Below are 17,028 nucleotides of genomic sequence, written 5' to 3'. Positions count from 1 at the left end.
ATCCAATGACTTCCGTTTCTAATGTCTCTGTTGTTTATTCGGTTGAAACTATAATTGATGTATGCAATAAAAAGTCAGTTTAGAGATTTCTTGCAAACAGATACTGCAATTCGTGTTAGAGCATTATGTCCTTTGAAGAACTCTGCAGTCCAATCCATAGATGCATTCCTGGTCTTCGTCACAATTTATGGAAAAGGTACATGCCGGACCTTCATTCCATCTGGATACATGCGCATATTTTATGATCGGGATCTAATGTAAATTTGTTTATTTTATTAAATACAATAACTTATACTTTTCAAAAATGTTTTTCAAGCCTATTCATAACATTTTATAAACGTAGATTAATTTATAGTTTGATAAAGACTATTAAATGGTATCTATTTTATTCCAACACGCGGCAGGATATAGTTGCCACAAGAATTGTAATCCGGTCCATTACAGTGCGACGCCATCTTAAATCCACTGATTCAACAGCAGCAGTAACCAAGTTGTTCCTTGACTGCGGAGGGGGTGGTCGAAGGACTTGCTGGTGATTGTATTTTAACGTATTTTTCCCCACGAGGCGTTGGTTTTATCCACCTAAACGTGAGGAGGCGGATTTGTGGCTTTTGACAAGGGTAGGCACCTTCGTTGAATAACCTAATTTTAATATTTATTTTTATTTGGAGCTCATATCGAATGGAATGCGTTGTGTGTGGTCATTAGCTTATATGCTATCGTTAGCTAGCTAGTTTGTCGGCAGGAAAATGGTTTTCGCTCTCAATTCTGATTGCTTGCCATCGCATATTTAGCTACGATATTATAGTTGTTCACGACAACTAACTTAGCCGTACCGAATTTGTGGGAATTAATGACAAATGTGATTTTAGCAGTAACTTCGGATCCCTTGTTGAAAGCTAACGTTAGTGTAGGTGGATAACGAGCTAGTCCATGGCCCGGACACTCCCCACTAGTCTGCCAGCTAGCGCTAGTTGCCCTACTAGACAGGCTAGCTAGTTAAGTCAACATTCCAGCGCTCACTGGAGCGAGTAGTTGTGGGAATAAACTGGTTAGTTACTAATATTGATACACTTCTTTGAGGAAGGTAAACGCGTAACTAGCTTAGTAACGATACCTGGATAAACATTAGTGAGCTGCTGTATTGTATTCAGATTGCTCAATTGTTTTGAACTAGTACTCTGCCACTTAAGCAGAGTAAATGAGCATGGTTGTTGGTCAACTAACGTAAGATAGTAGGCTAATTAATAATAATCCTATTTATTTACGGTCAAGCAGATGTTGGTTGGCTACTTAATGTTTTCATTAGTGTCCAGGCATTAACAAGTTGAACTGCTATATGGTCTCGTGTTCACCTGGTATTAATTTATCAACTGTCCCACGTTCAGCAGCTTTGTGCTAATTTTCACTACTTTGTGTACGTAAATAATAACGTAGCTTCCTAGCTTGGCTCAATACAATATATGAAACCTAGTTGGGTATTCTAACTATCGTAACTTTTTGCGCTAACTAGCTAACATTAGCAAAGTTCACAAATGTTTCCTTTCAACAAATTGTGTAGCTTTGCCATAATTAGTTAAACCATCGTTTTTTTTCCGAGAAACAGGCTAGACAGTTTTTTGGTTTTTTTTAGGGGTTCTTTTAAACAAAGACCGACAAATTCCTCGGTCGTTGTGATTTGGAGGATGTTGTTGAGGAGGAGCTTGACTGAAATTTGAGTCGATGGTGTGTTGCTCATCGGAAATTCGGGCAGCCTCAGCCTGGAGTGGACTTGGTGGTATGTGGGGGTGGGGAGCTAGCTCGCTGGTGGAAGATTGTTCTGCGTTTGCCACTGATCTTCAGGAAATCAAAGCGGGACTACTCCGGAAATACCCAATACAGACAAAGCTACTTTGTTTTTCATTCGGAATCCTCTTACCACCCATGCAATGGATACGTTCACAGAAGACTGTTAAACGTGCCGAAAATATTTTGGTTAGACATTGCCCGTAGGCTCTTGCATTTTCCGTGATTTTGTTTACCACTAACATTTGCATAGTTTCCTAGAGGGTTGTTGACGTGCTAACTAAATAACAATCTGTTTGTGAAACGAACGACAAGCACCGACAATTTGCTAGAGCAGCAAGGTATGTAAGTTAACGGAGTACGGTAATTTCTGAAAGACCCGTTTAAGAAGTAAATTATATTTTGTATTTGACGCCTTGCGGGTGTGGGGCATTTCCCAGTATGTACAGAGAACGAGAAAACTGATGCTGGTAATTGAGAAACACTAGTATTTTTGTTCCCACACAAATATTGGGCTCCGTTTGCAAGTGTATGATTGAATCATTAGTTCTGATCTGGCTAGAGCTGCTCTGTTTCTGTGGTCATGTGGAGAAACGGCCCGGTCCTCTAGTCTTGTTTTTGGTTCTTGCAACACAATTTGAGGTACACGTTTAGCTATGGTTTGCTTTTGGTGAACGTGTCAAATTGTATTTGTACCCGTCTAACAGTTTTGGCGATATTAACGCCGTTAATGTTTTTAAAATGCCGTTTTATCTGGGTATGGTTTTAACGGATTAATCACCCTTTCAATTAGTCAGTGTTATTTGCTTCGATTCTACTAAAGTTGATGCCAGCGTATTCTAACGTGATTAAAATACTTTTCTAAAACATTGCCTTGATATGGCCGGCAAAAATGAATTAACTTAGCCTTATTCTTGTGTTCGGTTAAATAGAACATGCCTTTATAATACAGCTTAAGCCCCGTAAACTTGTTTTGTGTACCGTAGTCGAGTTGCGCTGTTTGTGCTGCCAAACTGCGGGCTAGGATTGTTATTGACTGCTGACCCTGCATTGGGGGGGAGGGGGGTTGCTGGTCAGAATTCCGCTCACAGTACAGCAGCAAGCCTGGCTGTTGAATGGTTGCACCATTGAAAATGTATGTTTAATGTGGAATGTGTAGCCTAAAGTTTGTGTTAATTGGTATAAGGTGGTTTATTTGTGGAGCTCAGTGCATCTATCTACTGGTGGTTTATGAATTATTGCCCCTTGCAACTATTCCCGGTGTGTGTTGCCCTGGGCAGTAGTGCAGTGTTTTGGGCCAGACTTGCACTACCACAGATGTCTGCCATTTTGCCTACTAGCGTCTGCCTCTTACTGCATGTCTTGCAAGCTGATGTGCTGAAAAATCGTATATGTGGGAAAGACTATTTCTGTTAAACATCTGGCTGTGATACAAGTATCCCTACCCTTTTACCAGCACTGCCTTCAAAGTGCTACATGAGTGTGCTCTGCATTTTAAACTGAAATTGACATTTAGATTGAATTGAAACAAGTGTTGATTGGTGCGCTTATCGCATGCTGCAGTTTTGTAACCAGACTCATTGTCTGCTGCATTCTAAATGACGCAGATTGATAATTGAGCTTGAGCGCGCAACCTCTGCTTGTCTGCACCGGTCTAGTGTTTCCCCTATGATCATTTTCTTCACTGGTGTCAATGGGGGTGGGGGAGGTTAGCTTTGCTTACAATGGAACTCCTTTTAGGTGTTCCCATAGACTACTTCTGTAGTCCTTGTGTTAAACGTACCAGGAATGTTGATTTATGGCAGTATTTCTGTACTGCTGTTTTCTTAAAAATAGTTGTATGACTGCATATTGGGTTAAATGATGGATTTAGAGGTTTCTTCATTTTTGCTGCTACTGGCCATTTATACTTTGGTGCCATTTATGAATGAGCTGCTATAATAGCATTAGTAATCCTCTGACCTGGTTTGTCCATGGTGGTGTACATTTAAGCTAGTTAATGTATTTGTTTAAATTAGTTTATTTTGGCATAGCTATAGATTCCTTGTTATGATGACCTTTCTGATTGTGAAATGTGGCTGTGATTTGGCTGGGTCTGGCTATAGGGCAACTCTAACTCAGCATTTAGTCTTAAGCAGAGGGCTTTCATTTTATACTGCTTACTGACCCCATATTGGGAGCATATTTTCTTTTGTCTTGATTTAAGAATTTGGCTGATATCTACCCCAAAGGTCTTTCAGATGACCTGTATCCCCTCTAATTCCTTGCCTACTCCCCACTGTTAATTTGGCCCCTGATTTTCATTGACATTTGGCCTCTAAATTAGCGGTTCATTTGATGTCTGATAGAAGCAGCTCTGATATTATAGTCTCGTCCCCCCTGCTGGAATTTATCCGGCCCGATGAAAGGTTTCTTTGTGGTGTATTTGTTTTTGGCATGAGCTAAGGTGGAAATGAATGTATGAATGAACTCTGCTGTTCTGTTGCTTTCAGATCTGGAAGCTGTGCAGGCTGTGGTTTTTGAAAGGAACATGGCTTCCCAGTGTAAGTATTTAGTGTTTTAGACTTCTTCCTTTTTGAATAGCTAACTTTCTCTGCCCCCCAGTTTAATTCCTGATTGTCTAATGCTCTTGGTTTTCTCTAAATTCCAGCTGATCTGATGGAGCTCGACATGGCCATGGAGCCAGATCGTAAGGCTGCCGTGAGCCACTGGCAGCAGCAGTCCTACCTGGACTCTGGCATCCACTCAGGGGCCACCACCACTGCTCCTTCCCTGAGTGGCAAGGGCAACCCGGAGGAGGAGGACGTGGACAACCAGGTGCTCTACGAGTGGGAACATGGCTTCAACCAGTCCTTCACAAATGACCAGGTGGCAGGTATGGAGATGACACTCATCCTTACTAATGTATCATGGAATCTCAGGGGTCAGGCTGGACCTGAGATTTGGGGGGGGGGGGGGGGGGGGCTGGACAAATGGTATGAAGTCAGTTGGTTTTGTGGTGTCTCTAGTTCAGTGGAACAGCTTCTATTATTGAAGATTAACCTACTCTGGTCGTCAATGCTGTGCCTTCACTGCCATAGTGGTTTGGCTTATTGTTGGGATACATTATGTATGGTAATAGAATACATTACCCTGTGTAAAAATCTGACTATGAAAACAAACTATTAGAATCAGGTGTGAGTCGGAAAGAGTCGAATTGTAGCTTTATAGTAAACCTAGTTAGTGAACTAAGGCAAACTGTTTTGATGAGGTTTTCTTTTTGACGTTTAGCTGCACAATACATTCCAGCCTACACAATCATGGTGTCACCAAGTATTCTTCCTAATCTTACACAGTGCTCTTTTCAAAACAACTTTAGAAGTTATCCCTAATTCCGGTGTGCTTAATAAACCTGTGCAATCACAATCTTGTAGCAGTTAGCTTGAACTGATGTACACTGACAACATTACTATTAAAATTAATGGATTGACTGGATTTCTATTGCAGAGTATATTATAGAATTGGTAAACCCTACTAAATGATCCATCAATAAGAGTAGTGCTGTAAGTTACCAATTGCTGCTTGACTAAACAACTCTAAATACACCAGTAGGGTAGGGCTTGGTGATATCAACAATCAGTGTCGCAAATAAGTGGACCCAATTACCTCTAACAATATATCACAATAACTGTTTTAAACAGCTGAGTACAATTGTGCCATACTCCAATGAGGGTAAGACATTCTGCTAACTGAGTGCAATTAATATTAAGTTTCTCTAGCGACGTATATTGTTATCGAGGTAATTGGGTCCGCTTATCACTATACTTTTATCGCCCAGCCCTTCCAGTAGCCCACCAGTTTGGTGGCGCTAATGTTCCGTTAATGTACATCCCTAGGCTGGTCCCAGGGGAAGACTCGTGTTGGTCCTTGTGTTATTTGACAGACAAATTCATTAGGTATGTTTCATTAGTGTAGTTAATGTAAAGCTCTACTGTGCCTTCCAGGTGAACCATGTCTCTGTTCAGAATGCAACTCATGCCATGAAGACCAACTGAAACTGTTTGAAAGGAATACAATGGCTCACTTGTAGACTGATGTATCGCGCTGAGCCCTCAACCTATATTCTGAGCTGTCTCTGTTCTGAGGTGTTGAACGCATTACTGTCAAGCTCCTGTGCCATGAGAGTTGAGCGTTGCTGCTTTCCCCCCTGCAAACTCAAGTCTTCAGTGTAAATTGCAGATTTCAGTGGTTTGTCTTTCCACTGGTGTAACTGCAGCCTCTACTGTCTAAGTCTTTATTTATTTGGACCTAACTGATCGATAATGACATTTGTTGCCAGCTATTTTTCATTTGGGATGTTGCGAAGTTGTTGATTCAGGCCCTAATGTGAAGTGGCTGTTAATGTCATTAGATTCCAGTCTCTTGTAGCTCAGTCCCAAACGCCAGCTTTTTGGACTCCTGACTGTCAGCTCTGACCTCTGACCTTTCCCCTCAGATATTGACGGGCAGTATGCCATGACCAGAGCCCAGAGGGTGCGTGCTGCCATGTTCCCAGAGACCCTGGATGAGGGCATGCAGATCCCTTCCACCCAGTTTGACGGCGCCCACCCCACCAACGTGCAGCGGCTGGCTGAGCCCTCTCAGATGCTGAAGCACGCCGTGGTGAACCTCATCAACTACCAGGATGATGCTGAGCTGGCCACACGCGCCATCCCCGAGCTGACCAAACTACTCAACGATGAGGACCAGGTCTGCCCGCACACTGCTTTTAGGATACGCACCCAGCTTGTTTGCCTTTCAGTCAGAGTTTTTGTTGCTGCCTTGGTTTTTGTGGGCCTGACCTCCTTCCCTTCCTCCTCCAGGTGGTTGTGAACAAGGCCGCGGTGATGGTCCACCAGTTGTCTAAGAAGGAGGCCAGCCGCCACGCCATAATGCGCTCCCCCCAGATGGTGTCGGCCATCGTGCGCACCATGCAGAACACCAACGATGTGGAGACGGCCCGCTGCACGGCCGGCACGCTGCACAACCTTTCCCATCACAGGGAGGGCCTGCTGGCCATCTTCAAGTCCGGGGGCATCCCTGCCCTGGTCAAAATGCTTGGGTATGTCTGTCTACCCCTGGCTTCAGAGACCTGACCTGGGCATTCATGACTGACTTTGTCGTTCTTTCCTTGCATCTCAGTACTCCCTAATTACAAGTTGTTAGTCTCTGACAGTTGTCACTGCACTGCCTACCTTTGTTTCCAGTTGACCTTTTGGCTCTTGTAAGTCAGTATTTTGTTTTAGCTTGGCTCTGCCATGTAGTGAATCTGTCAATGTCCCTGTCCTCAGCTCCCCTGTGGACTCTGTGCTGTTCTATGCCATCACCACCCTACACAACCTGCTGCTCCACCAGGAGGGAGCCAAGATGGCTGTGCGCCTGGCTGGGGGCCTGCAGAAAATGGTGGCCTTGCTCAACAAGACAAATGTCAAATTCCTTGCCATCACAACAGATTGCCTTCAGATCCTGGCCTACGGCAACCAAGAAAGCAAAGTAAGGAACTTTTGGGGATTTTAATACCATTTCGATTTACTTGTCTGTTTAATGTAAACATCTTAGCCGCTGCTCTTGGTTTTACTCATGAACCGCTCCCCCCCGGTCAATCTTGTCAGCTCATCATTCTGGCCAGCGGAGGCCCCCAGGCCCTGGTGAACATCATGAGGACCTACACGTATGAGAAGCTGCTCTGGACCACCAGCAGAGTGCTCAAAGTGCTCTCCGTCTGTTCCAGCAACAAGCCCGCCATCGTTGAAGCCGGTACGGTGACCGTGAACCCCTGTCTGAGGACATTGTACTGTCTCTGGGAATAACGGGCTGGCTAGTTTCTGACGCTCCCACTGGGCTCCTCCTTGCTGTGTTTCTCCAGGTGGCATGCAGGCCCTTGGGCTTCACCTCACAGACCCCAGTCAGAGGCTGGTCCAGAACTGTCTGTGGACCCTCAGGAACCTATCAGATGCTGCCACCAAGCAGGTGAGGAGGCCCCGCCCCCACACTAGCTAGCACACCTCTAGTCCTCTGTCCTGCGTCTTTCCTGAATTCTTCCTACATAAGAGCTCTCTTTCTGTCTCCCTACCTTTTCCATGGAGAAGACGACCTTAGCTGAAGTAGATGTGATGCAGGTAAAAGTAGTCATTCCTGCCTTTATCTGTGTTGGGAGCTGTGGCTAGTTTGAGCCAACTTCATCTACAGCCAAGCTCATCTTACCCGTAGAGTTCAGCTCTCTTACTAAAAGGCTCTCATTAAAGGCTCAGTGCACTCAACTGTTTTTCTTATGCTATTACACAACAGCTACCACTGAAAGGGTGTACACTTGATTTTATTTACTGATAGTTGCTTGCTAAAATCTATTCAGCTAGTTTGCATGGGTCGGTGTTTTGGCTTTTCATGATAAAGCTCAGTTAGTGGAACTCTTATTGGTCTTACCTCCTCACCCCCCCCTTCCCTCAAACAGCCCTGCAAAATCCTTGCTTTGTGTTAATAATTTTGCTGTTATGTTAAAGATGCATTTTAGTGGACATTACTTTCAGGGTTCTGTTACAGTACAGTAATTGCTACCCAGAAATTATTTAATATTGGTAGAAAAACAGCTGCTTTGGGCCTTTAACCTGAAGGATGTCTTGTCTCTAAAGGGTTGAACTCAGCTAGTGTGTAAGCATCTTCCCCTGAGAAGGAGACCAGTGTAAGGCTTTGTGGTGTTACAGTGTGATAGCTGTGTCCCCTTCCTCCTCTAACAGGAGGGCATGGAGGGTCTGCTGGGCACCCTGGTCCAGCTCCTGGGCTCCGATGACATCAACGTGGTGACGTGTGCCGCTGGCATCCTGTCCAACCTCACATGCAACAACTACAAGAACAAGATGATGGTGTGCCAGGTTGGGGGGATCGAAGCTCTGGTCCGCACAGTGTTGCGTGCCGGCGACCGCGAGGACATCACAGAGCCCGCGATCTGTGCCCTGCGTCACCTTACCAGTCGCCACCAGGATGCTGAGATGGCCCAGAATGCAGTGCGACTTCATTACGGCCTGCCGGTGGTGGTCAAGCTGCTGCACCCCCCCTCTCACTGGCCCCTTATCAAGGTTAGAGCCTGCTTAGCGCCGGCCCAGGGCACCCGGGGGCTGTTCTAGTTCATTTAGTCAGGGTGGATGGTTTCACGGAAGGAACCCAACTTGTCGAAAAATCAACAAAATATTGGAGTTTTTTTGTCCGATAGGTGTGTGAGAACGCGGTCTCATTTCCCTCTTTCAGGCCACCGTGGGACTGATCCGTAACCTGGCCCTGTGCCCGGCAAACCACGCCCCTCTGCGGGAGCAGGGAGCCATCCCCAGACTGGTGCAGCTGCTGGTCAGAGCCCACCAGGACACCCAGAGACGTACCTCCATGGGGGGCACTCAGCAGCAGTTTGTGGTGAGACCAGAACCCTTAGGGCACCAAAGCCCCCCAACCCCCCCTCGTTGCACGGTCTCCGAATGAGAGTTGTTCTCCAAATGCTGTCTGTGGTTTCTTAACTGAGTTGTCTGCTGTAGGAGGGAGTTCGCATGGAGGAGATTGTGGAGGGCTGCACTGGAGCTCTGCACATCCTGGCCCGAGATGTCCACAACAGAATCGTCATCAGGGGACTCAACACCATTCCACTTTTCGTCCAGGTAAACCCACTTCAACACCAGAGTCTTGATGTGGCTGGATGTGGGATGTGGGAGACTCATTTCCTGTCCTCCGTGTAGCTGCTGTACTCTCCCATTGAGAACATCCAGCGTGTGGCTGCAGGAGTCCTGTGTGAGCTGGCCCAGGACAAGGAGGCGGCTGAGGCCATTGAGGCGGAGGGAGCTACCGCCCCGCTAACAGAGCTGCTGCACTCCAGGAATGAGGGAGTGGGTGAGTCAACAGGCCTCTTCCGTCCGTCACTGCGGAGCTCTACGAAAGCCCCAGTCAACACTTAATTACCAATGCACCTCAACCCTTTTTACCCGTTTCCCCCTGTAGCCACCTATGCTGCTGCAGTGCTGTTCCGTATGTCAGAGGACAAGCCCCAGGACTACAAGAAGCGCCTGTCTGTGGAGCTCACCAGCTCCCTGTTCAGGACAGAGCCCATGACCTGGAATGAGGTACCCAGCATTTTCTGCTGCCATCGCACCTTAGCATCTAGTCATTCATCCAGAGCCCCTTACAGTAGTCAGACACTCTGGGACTACAGAACAATGGCACCCTATTCCCTGTAATGGCCTGCCATGCCTTTTGGGAAGAAGCCTGGGTAACTCCTTTTGTCTGATTGCCAATGGTTAGGTGGTGGCAAACTAAGAGCATTTAAGAACTGCATGTCAGTGGAGCACAGGTGCCCTGTAATTTTCAGATTTGAGTGTTCATGTCACAAGACTCTTAGGGACAGAAACTCTGCCGTTTGGGCTGTTCATGATGTTCTCCGGTTCCTCTTTCAGACTGGCGATCTGGGCCTGGACATTGGCGCTCAAGGAGAACCCCTCGGCTACCGCCAGGAAGGTAGGCACTGAAACCTGGTAACCCCCGGGTCTGCTGGCTGCTCTGAAACTGCAGCTCACGCTGAACACAACCCCCACAGCCGGCCCCTGGCCGCCACACTAACTCCTTGCCACGCCCCCTGGGGCTCGCTAGTAGAGACCCTGCAGTTGGTCATCTGCTCAGCAGTTGGTTTCTGATCGCAGACTGAGTTTTAGTTGGCTGTCATGAATAATTTGTGGATTGGAACCAGGCTTGGCTGAGCTGTTGAGGATGGCTTTAATTTTCTCTTCCTCCTACTACTGTGTGGCGCTTGTTACTGGGCTCTAACGTGCGTGTGCCCTCCCAACCACTCATTTGCAGACCCCAGCTACCGCTCCTTCCACTCCGGAGGATATGGGCAGGACTCCATGGGCATGGACTCCATGATGGACCATGACATGGGTGCCCACCACCCCGGACCCGAATACCCAGTCGACGGACTGCCTGACCTGGGCCACGCTCAAGACCTGATCGATGGGCTGCCCCCAGGCGACAGCAATCAGTTGGCTTGGTTTGATACTGACCTGTAAATAAACTACTTTTTAGGTAAGACTAAACGGGGTGTCTGTGTTTGGGGCTTACAGGCTGGTGCATGTTTTCACTGACTAATGAGTGCGTGTGTAGTTCAAGGCCCTGGTCCTTCTCTTCATGCTGTGTGGTCTCATGGTAATACTGGTGCCCTTCTCTTCTGCAGCTGTATCGTCTGATCTGAATGAACCTGCATTGTGATTTGGCCGGAAGAGTTGCTGAGAGGTTTTTGAAAGTGGGCTAGTATCTCAGAAAGTGCCTGACACACACTACTAAAAGCTGAGTTTCCTATGGGAACACGGAGTGGAAGTTAAACTTTGTGCTGGTCTTTGTCGAAGTTAAAACTGCGTTAAAGGAATTCCTGGAGTTGGCTACTCGAAGAAAAGAATGCTCAAGAGGTGGATCTAAAGATGGAATTTTAAACCTTTGTCTGTATTTTTTTACATTTTATTTTTTATGATTCTTCAGTCTCTGTAATGGTACTGATCTAGCTTGCTTTATTATACTCATCTTTTTTTTTTTCCTTTGGCAGTGATTTGTATACCTTACGTCTCATAGTGTTAAGTTATATAGTGGCAATGCTCCATCAATTAACATTTTCACGTTATGGTGTAGAACACTAATAATCAGTTGAATTGTATTCTGATCAAGTGTAACATTGTGTAGCTTTTGTATAAAACCAAGAATTGGAAATGGTCCAAATATCAAATATTTTCTTGCTTTAATGAGGGTGCACTGTTTGTAGTGTCACAACTGTTCCAAAGGGTCTGTAATTGGTGGGTCGGGGGTGGGCGGGCAGGCAGGCAGTTATTTTGATCTGTCTTTTTTTTGATGGTAGCTGTTAAAGGTAGTGAGAATAATGCCTAATTATTGTAGCCTGCTGTGCTTATTGGAGACATGGTATGACATGGCTAAACAATAAAATGGACTTTAATTTCAGCTGTCTTGGTCGTTTGTCTGACCAGTCCTTGGTTAACAAATCTGGGCATGGTTGCAATGTGTTCGCATTTGTTCCTCTGATACCGATTGGCCAGCCTAAGTTGAACTATTGTTCAGTGAAATTAGTGGGAAGTAAAACAACAAGCCTGGGTGGAATACATTTTATTATAAATAAAGGGATATAAAAAGACAAGGCACAGGAACACTGGCAGTTGATGTCTCCTGATCAGGGATCCTTCCAAAATCCACTACCTTGTTGCTGTGAATTAACCAATGTTCAAGAAGCCAATCCCAGTCAGGATCTCTGCTGCCATGGAAGTCACAGCATCATCGGCATGGGACCTGGGATGACAAAGATACCGGACAGACATGAGGTCTCTTCCTCAGACCTTCCCTAACCATTAGTCATTTGGCCCAGTGAAGAGCAATTGTCTCATAGTGATTTCTGTAAATTAATTTGACCAGCCGAATATCAGTCGCAAAGTCAAAATGATTGTATTGTCTTTCTCCTAGTAATTGCTATTTTAGACTGCTGTTTCAAACACTGTTCTCTCATTAAAGTCTCAATGATGAAGCTTTGTGTTCCTTACTGATTTAACCCATGTTCTAAAGGCCAGCCAACTTGGACATCAATCTTTGCATTTGGCTATTTTAATTAGCCTGACAACTGACTTGGTGAAAGTTACTCTTGTTCTTAAATGTGTCTTCTGCACTAATAAACATGTTCTGCCCCTCCAGTTCTCTCATTCTGTCACCCTACAATATTCTGTTGCTGTAAACAATCTCAAAAGAAAATAAATTCCCCTTAGTTGCCATGGTGAGTGAGGCCGTGATCTAGTCAGTCCTACATGGAGAGAAGTTTAGAATTTCACCACTTCGCCCCAAACCTCAATATTGTCAAAGCTCTGCTTCATAAGCCTGGCTAGGCAACTTCAAAGGGATTTTTTTTTTTTCATTTCAGAAAGGGGAGTGGGGGGGGGGGTGAGCAGAACGAGAGGGAGGGGTGAGAGGCCTCTAGCAGCCCAACAATGGGCCACTATCCCCGGTTCCAGACGCAACGGCTCAAGGAATCTTTCATCGCACAACCCTGCCCTGGCCTCCCACATGAATGGATCAAAGCAGAGCCCCGATGACAAAGCTGCAGATCTACAGAGTGAGGAGGGAGCGGGAGACTGTTGGAAACACACCTGGCAGCGTGACTCAGTCTCTGAAGAACATGGACCAGCTCTTGACCCTCCGCCGTGCCGCACCACAAACTGTCTGTTGTAGCTGTGATCTGGGAAAAGCAGACAGAAGGACAATGTTTTAGAGCCAAAGCCCTCAGTAAACACACACACAAACACAGGATCAGGTTTCACAACTCGTTCTATACGATGTAGCCCGGCCTAGCTAGTACTACCGCGCAGATCATTTGCTACTGGTGCTTAAAATGCTAGCCTACTTTGGGGCACAGACAAAATGGAGTCCGATAAAGGAGGAATGTACTAATGGAAAACAGGTGTTGTGTGTTCCCCTCCCCTGCCTACTGTGCCATTTGAGGCTCTGGTTCTCCGCTCTCATTGCTCCACAGACGCCACACCAAACCTGGGCTCAAATACTGTTTGTTTTCTTTCAAATACTTCAGAGCACTCGACTGAGCATGCCTGGAGAGCCAGATGAGCAGGAGTATTCCACCAGTCGCATTGCACCAGCAAGCACAGCTAGAATGCTACACAGTGAACCAAATCCTATCTGGTCCAAGTTCTGGGAGTTAGCAAGACTAAAACAGACACCTGGCATTCAGTGGAATACCAGCAGCCACAGTTCATCAACGAGCGGCCCCTATATTTGGATCTGGGGCCTTATTACAACAAGAGTCTTTCAAGTGTAATACCATCTCCTCAGTCCAGTTGGGAAACAAAGAGGGGGTAGGTTACCTAGTTGACAGGAGAGGTGCGATACGGTTTAGTGTTTCTGCCTGTGATCTCCATCTTAGTGTGTACACTTCAGTTCTGCCAGATTCCCATCCTGGAGGACGGTGACACTTGCGTTTTTTGTTTCTATCTGGTGGTAAATTGTACTCACCTGGCATCCCAAACCTTGAATTAGACCCCGTTTAGAGGAAGAAGGCAACCAGAAGTTTCTGGGCCCTTCAGGACTGGAATGGGAAAGCCCTGGTGTAAGAGTCTGGGTCTAGGCAGGCAGACAGACAGGCTGAGACAAAGGAGGCTGACGAAGGAAAGGGGGGGGGGCGGGGGTGTAACCCAGTACAGGGTTTAGGGAGTCAGGGCCGGGGGGGTGGGTCTCAGTATCATCTCTGACAAAGGAGCCTGGAGCGATGGAGCTTTTCCAGCCAAGGCAGCCAGGGTCTGAACTCTCTCCTGCCTCTACCTGTCAACCTGAACCGGGCCACCAGACGCAGTGAGTGACGCCGTCTGGGAGACTGGGACTTGAGGCTTGGTTGGTTCACAGCTTCAAACACAAGAGGGGTCAAAGAAGGTGGGAGGTTTGGGATTAAGGCTGAGCATAAATTGGAATCTGCCGCAAACTTTGCTTGAGGGCGGTTTTAGCTGCAATGGACGCTGTATGCCAGCAACCATCCACCTGAAAGAAATCTTTCTTGCTTTCCATTCTCAGTGAGCAAATCCCATTTCGCTGCATCAACACTACTTCAGTTTGGGGTTCATGTTTTGGTCTTTCTAGATGACACTCTCTACCCTCTCAGATCATCTTAACCCAGAGAGGTGCTGCAGGATGAGTGGTGAAGTCTTCCACGTGGGCCTTGAACATGAGCTGCTCCTTTTGGTTGGATGGGAAAGGCTGTGACAACGCATTGCTGTTTAAAGCGGCTGGACGACTAAGCCAACTAGCGGGGGTAATTATTACTCCGCTGAGTTTATAAAGCTGCAAATGGATTTTCATTGTAATCTCCTGTGATATCGCAAGCGCCTTCCGCTCTCCGCCAGTAAAGCACCGCCCGTTGCCAGGCAACAGGGTTACGTACCTTGGAGAAGAGACTTTCTCCTCCACAAAAGCACTGCTCCCAGTTTCCCTAATTCTATCCACAGTAATCACTGTATAATGCCCGGGTTGCCTGCAACCCCCATGCTATTCTCCACAACAACACAGTTCTCCCACAATGGATTTCATAATCAAAACAAGTTTATATTTCCCTGGTCCTTAACATCCAGTCTGAGACCTCGATCTAAGCGGTCCAGAGTGGGACCAGTACTTGGCTATAAGACAAAAACAATCCCCTCATTCCTAACAGACCCTGCCTGCCTGAGTAAGCACACCTTTTCTTTGCGTGCAATTAAACACCATCAGACTAAGTGAGTCACTGAAGAACTATGCTTGGCTAGAGCTGTCAGCGCTGTACAACAGTGGGAGAAAGTGGGTTGCGTGCAGCACACACATTGGAGAAATGCAGGCTTAAAATAGCAGGCAGTCACAGCGGGGAGCGCTTTTCAGCACCTGACAAGCAGTGTGGTCCTCATCTGAGCTGGAGCATGTTGACGATGCTGCGGCTCTCACAACCTGGGTGTGTGCGACGGGGACAGAGACAGGAAGACCAGGATTTCGATCAATTAAGAGAGGCATTAATGACCCCCCCCCCCCCCCCCCCCCCCAAAATAAATAAATAAATAAACACAGAGAAAGAGAACAAGCGGAGGGGAAAGACAGACAGGGAGATTGATGGAATGAACAAGACAGAGAAACAGAGCAGGAGACAACAGAGGAGAGACAGAGCAGGAGACAACAGAAGAGAGACAGAGCAGGAGACAACAGAGGAGAGAGAGCAGGAGACAACAGAGGAGAGACAGAATAGGAGACGAAATGGGAGACAGACACAGAAGACGGGAGAGACAGAGAATGGGGAGAGAGAGCAGACAGGGGAGACAGAAGATGGGAGAGTTATGTGGGTGGTCCCACCGTCCTGAATTCTGACTCCACAGTAGCACATTATCAGCTAAACTGGACAAACCGCTAAAATTAGATGTGTATCTGGGTGTAAGCCGCTTTGGACCACAGCATCCAGTGAGTCGGGGTTAGCCTTCCGCTAGCTCACTGTGATAAACGCTAGAGCCAAACCCCACAACCCACCACCCCTCCGCAAACAAGTGGACTCTTTAGAATGTTAAACAATTTCCCACATCAAAGTTCTGACACAGAACGGTAAAACCCAAGTCCTTGTGATTGCCGAGTGAATGAACGTGGCTGTGAGGACATTAGTAAAACACAATCAAAGATACGTTCTGAGGGGATGTATTTTTAAAGCACATGACACACTATGAAGGGATGAGAGGGCCAAGGTGAGAGGACCTGGATTTGAACCCATGACATTGTGTTTTCAACCACTGCATGCTAATGCACTGGCTAAGAACCAACACACATTCTTACTATCGTACACACTCACACAGCACATGAAACTGATTTGGAAATTAAAATGATAATCCTTTCATGAAGATGATTCGCAATCCCTGATGTAGCTATCTCAAGATCTAAGACCCCTGCGTTTGATTAGATATGTACCACAAAACGTGTTGAACTTTGTATTCCTTCGCCAGGAGATTACAGGGAGTACCTTTTTGGTGCTGCTCTTAAATCTGTGTGAAATCTTAGCAGCCTGAGTTCCGGGAGCAGTTGATGAAGAACCAGTTATAGCTTACCCCTAAACTTAACCCTAACCTAACCAAAAAACAAACCTTAACTACTAAACCGTGACCTAAACACCAACACCAGTCCTAAATGTCCTAAATTATATAGGCTGGTTCGAATCCTGAATGTTGACTGGTTAAAAGCCGTCATATATGAGACTGTATACCACAGGTACAGTAAGACATCACATAACTTTTTACTGCATCGATACGTGGTTTATAAAAGCAATACGGCATCTCATGGGTTTGTGATATTTTGACAATATACCACAGCTAAGTGCTGTGTCCAAATTATTGTTCCAATATATTGCTTTTTGACGTGGTATACCACACCCCCTTGCACCTTATTACTTGATTACAACTGTAATCCTAACTTAAAGTCTAAAATAGCCTTTACATTTATTTTATTTGTGAGGCACAATGCCCTTACTTTACATTAATTGCCATGGATAACTACAGATGCTACAGGTTTATACACAAATGTAAAGCGTGCACACATGCACACACACACACACACACACGCACAAACAGACTTCTGTGTGTATGTTCTAAGTTACGTTTGATGATCATGACCTTAGATGCACTGAGGGGAATCAGAGTGTCTCTGCAAACA

The 17,028-nt window shown here is 46.2% G+C and overlaps 2 protein-coding genes across 7 annotated transcripts in view; one reads left to right on the top strand and one right to left on the bottom strand.

The window, feature by feature from the left end:
• The first annotated feature begins 467 nt into the window (after positions 1-467).
• ctnnb1 (catenin (cadherin-associated protein), beta 1) lies at positions 468-12,352 on the top strand. 4 transcript variants are annotated; one of them, XM_010884683.4, is made up of 17 exons: positions 468-620; positions 4,278-4,328; positions 4,436-4,660; positions 6,260-6,513; positions 6,627-6,865; positions 7,095-7,296; positions 7,416-7,560; positions 7,670-7,773; positions 7,893-7,922; positions 8,538-8,876; positions 9,046-9,204; positions 9,324-9,443; positions 9,522-9,672; positions 9,781-9,902; positions 10,233-10,293; positions 10,633-10,857; positions 11,006-12,352. In XM_010884683.4, exons 2-16 carry the CDS (start codon positions 4,316-4,318, stop codon positions 10,839-10,841), a joined length of 2,373 nt encoding a protein of 790 aa, XP_010882985.1. In that variant the 5' UTR covers positions 468-620; positions 4,278-4,315; the 3' UTR covers positions 10,842-10,857; positions 11,006-12,352. The 4 variants fall into 4 exon arrangements, with proteins under 4 accessions (XP_010882985.1, XP_010882987.1, XP_019896722.1 ...); XM_010884684.4 differs by lacking the exon at positions 468-620 and adding an exon at positions 1,831-2,126; XM_010884685.4 differs by lacking the exon at positions 7,893-7,922.
• Positions 12,353-12,758: 406 nt separating this feature from the next.
• Positions 12,759-17,028, bottom strand: part of ulk4 (unc-51 like kinase 4) — a 107,308-nt gene continuing 103,038 nt past the window's right edge. For all 3 annotated transcript variants that reach the window (XM_020041164.2, XM_034288798.1, XM_013139235.3), the window contains one exon: positions 12,759-13,054. In XM_020041164.2, coding sequence (XP_019896723.2) covers positions 12,815-13,054 — 240 coding nt within the window. In that variant the 3' untranslated portion in view covers positions 12,759-12,814. The remainder of the gene's footprint in view (positions 13,055-17,028) is intronic.

This window comes from Esox lucius, chromosome 20 (assembly GCF_011004845.1).
Source record: "Esox lucius isolate fEsoLuc1 chromosome 20, fEsoLuc1.pri, whole genome shotgun sequence".
NCBI classification, from domain to species: Eukaryota; Metazoa; Chordata; class Actinopteri; order Esociformes; family Esocidae; genus Esox; species Esox lucius.
This window is presented reverse-complemented; position numbering and strand designations above follow the sequence as displayed.

Coding starts and splice junctions, on each gene's coding strand:
- ctnnb1 (XM_010884683.4), top strand. Junction 6,514..6,626: donor TACTCAACGATGAGGACCAG/GTCTGCCCGCAC, acceptor TTCCTCCTCCAG/GTGGTTGTGAACAAGGCCGC. Junction 9,205..9,323: donor GCACTCAGCAGCAGTTTGTG/GTGAGACCAGAA, acceptor TGTCTGCTGTAG/GAGGGAGTTCGCATGGAGGA.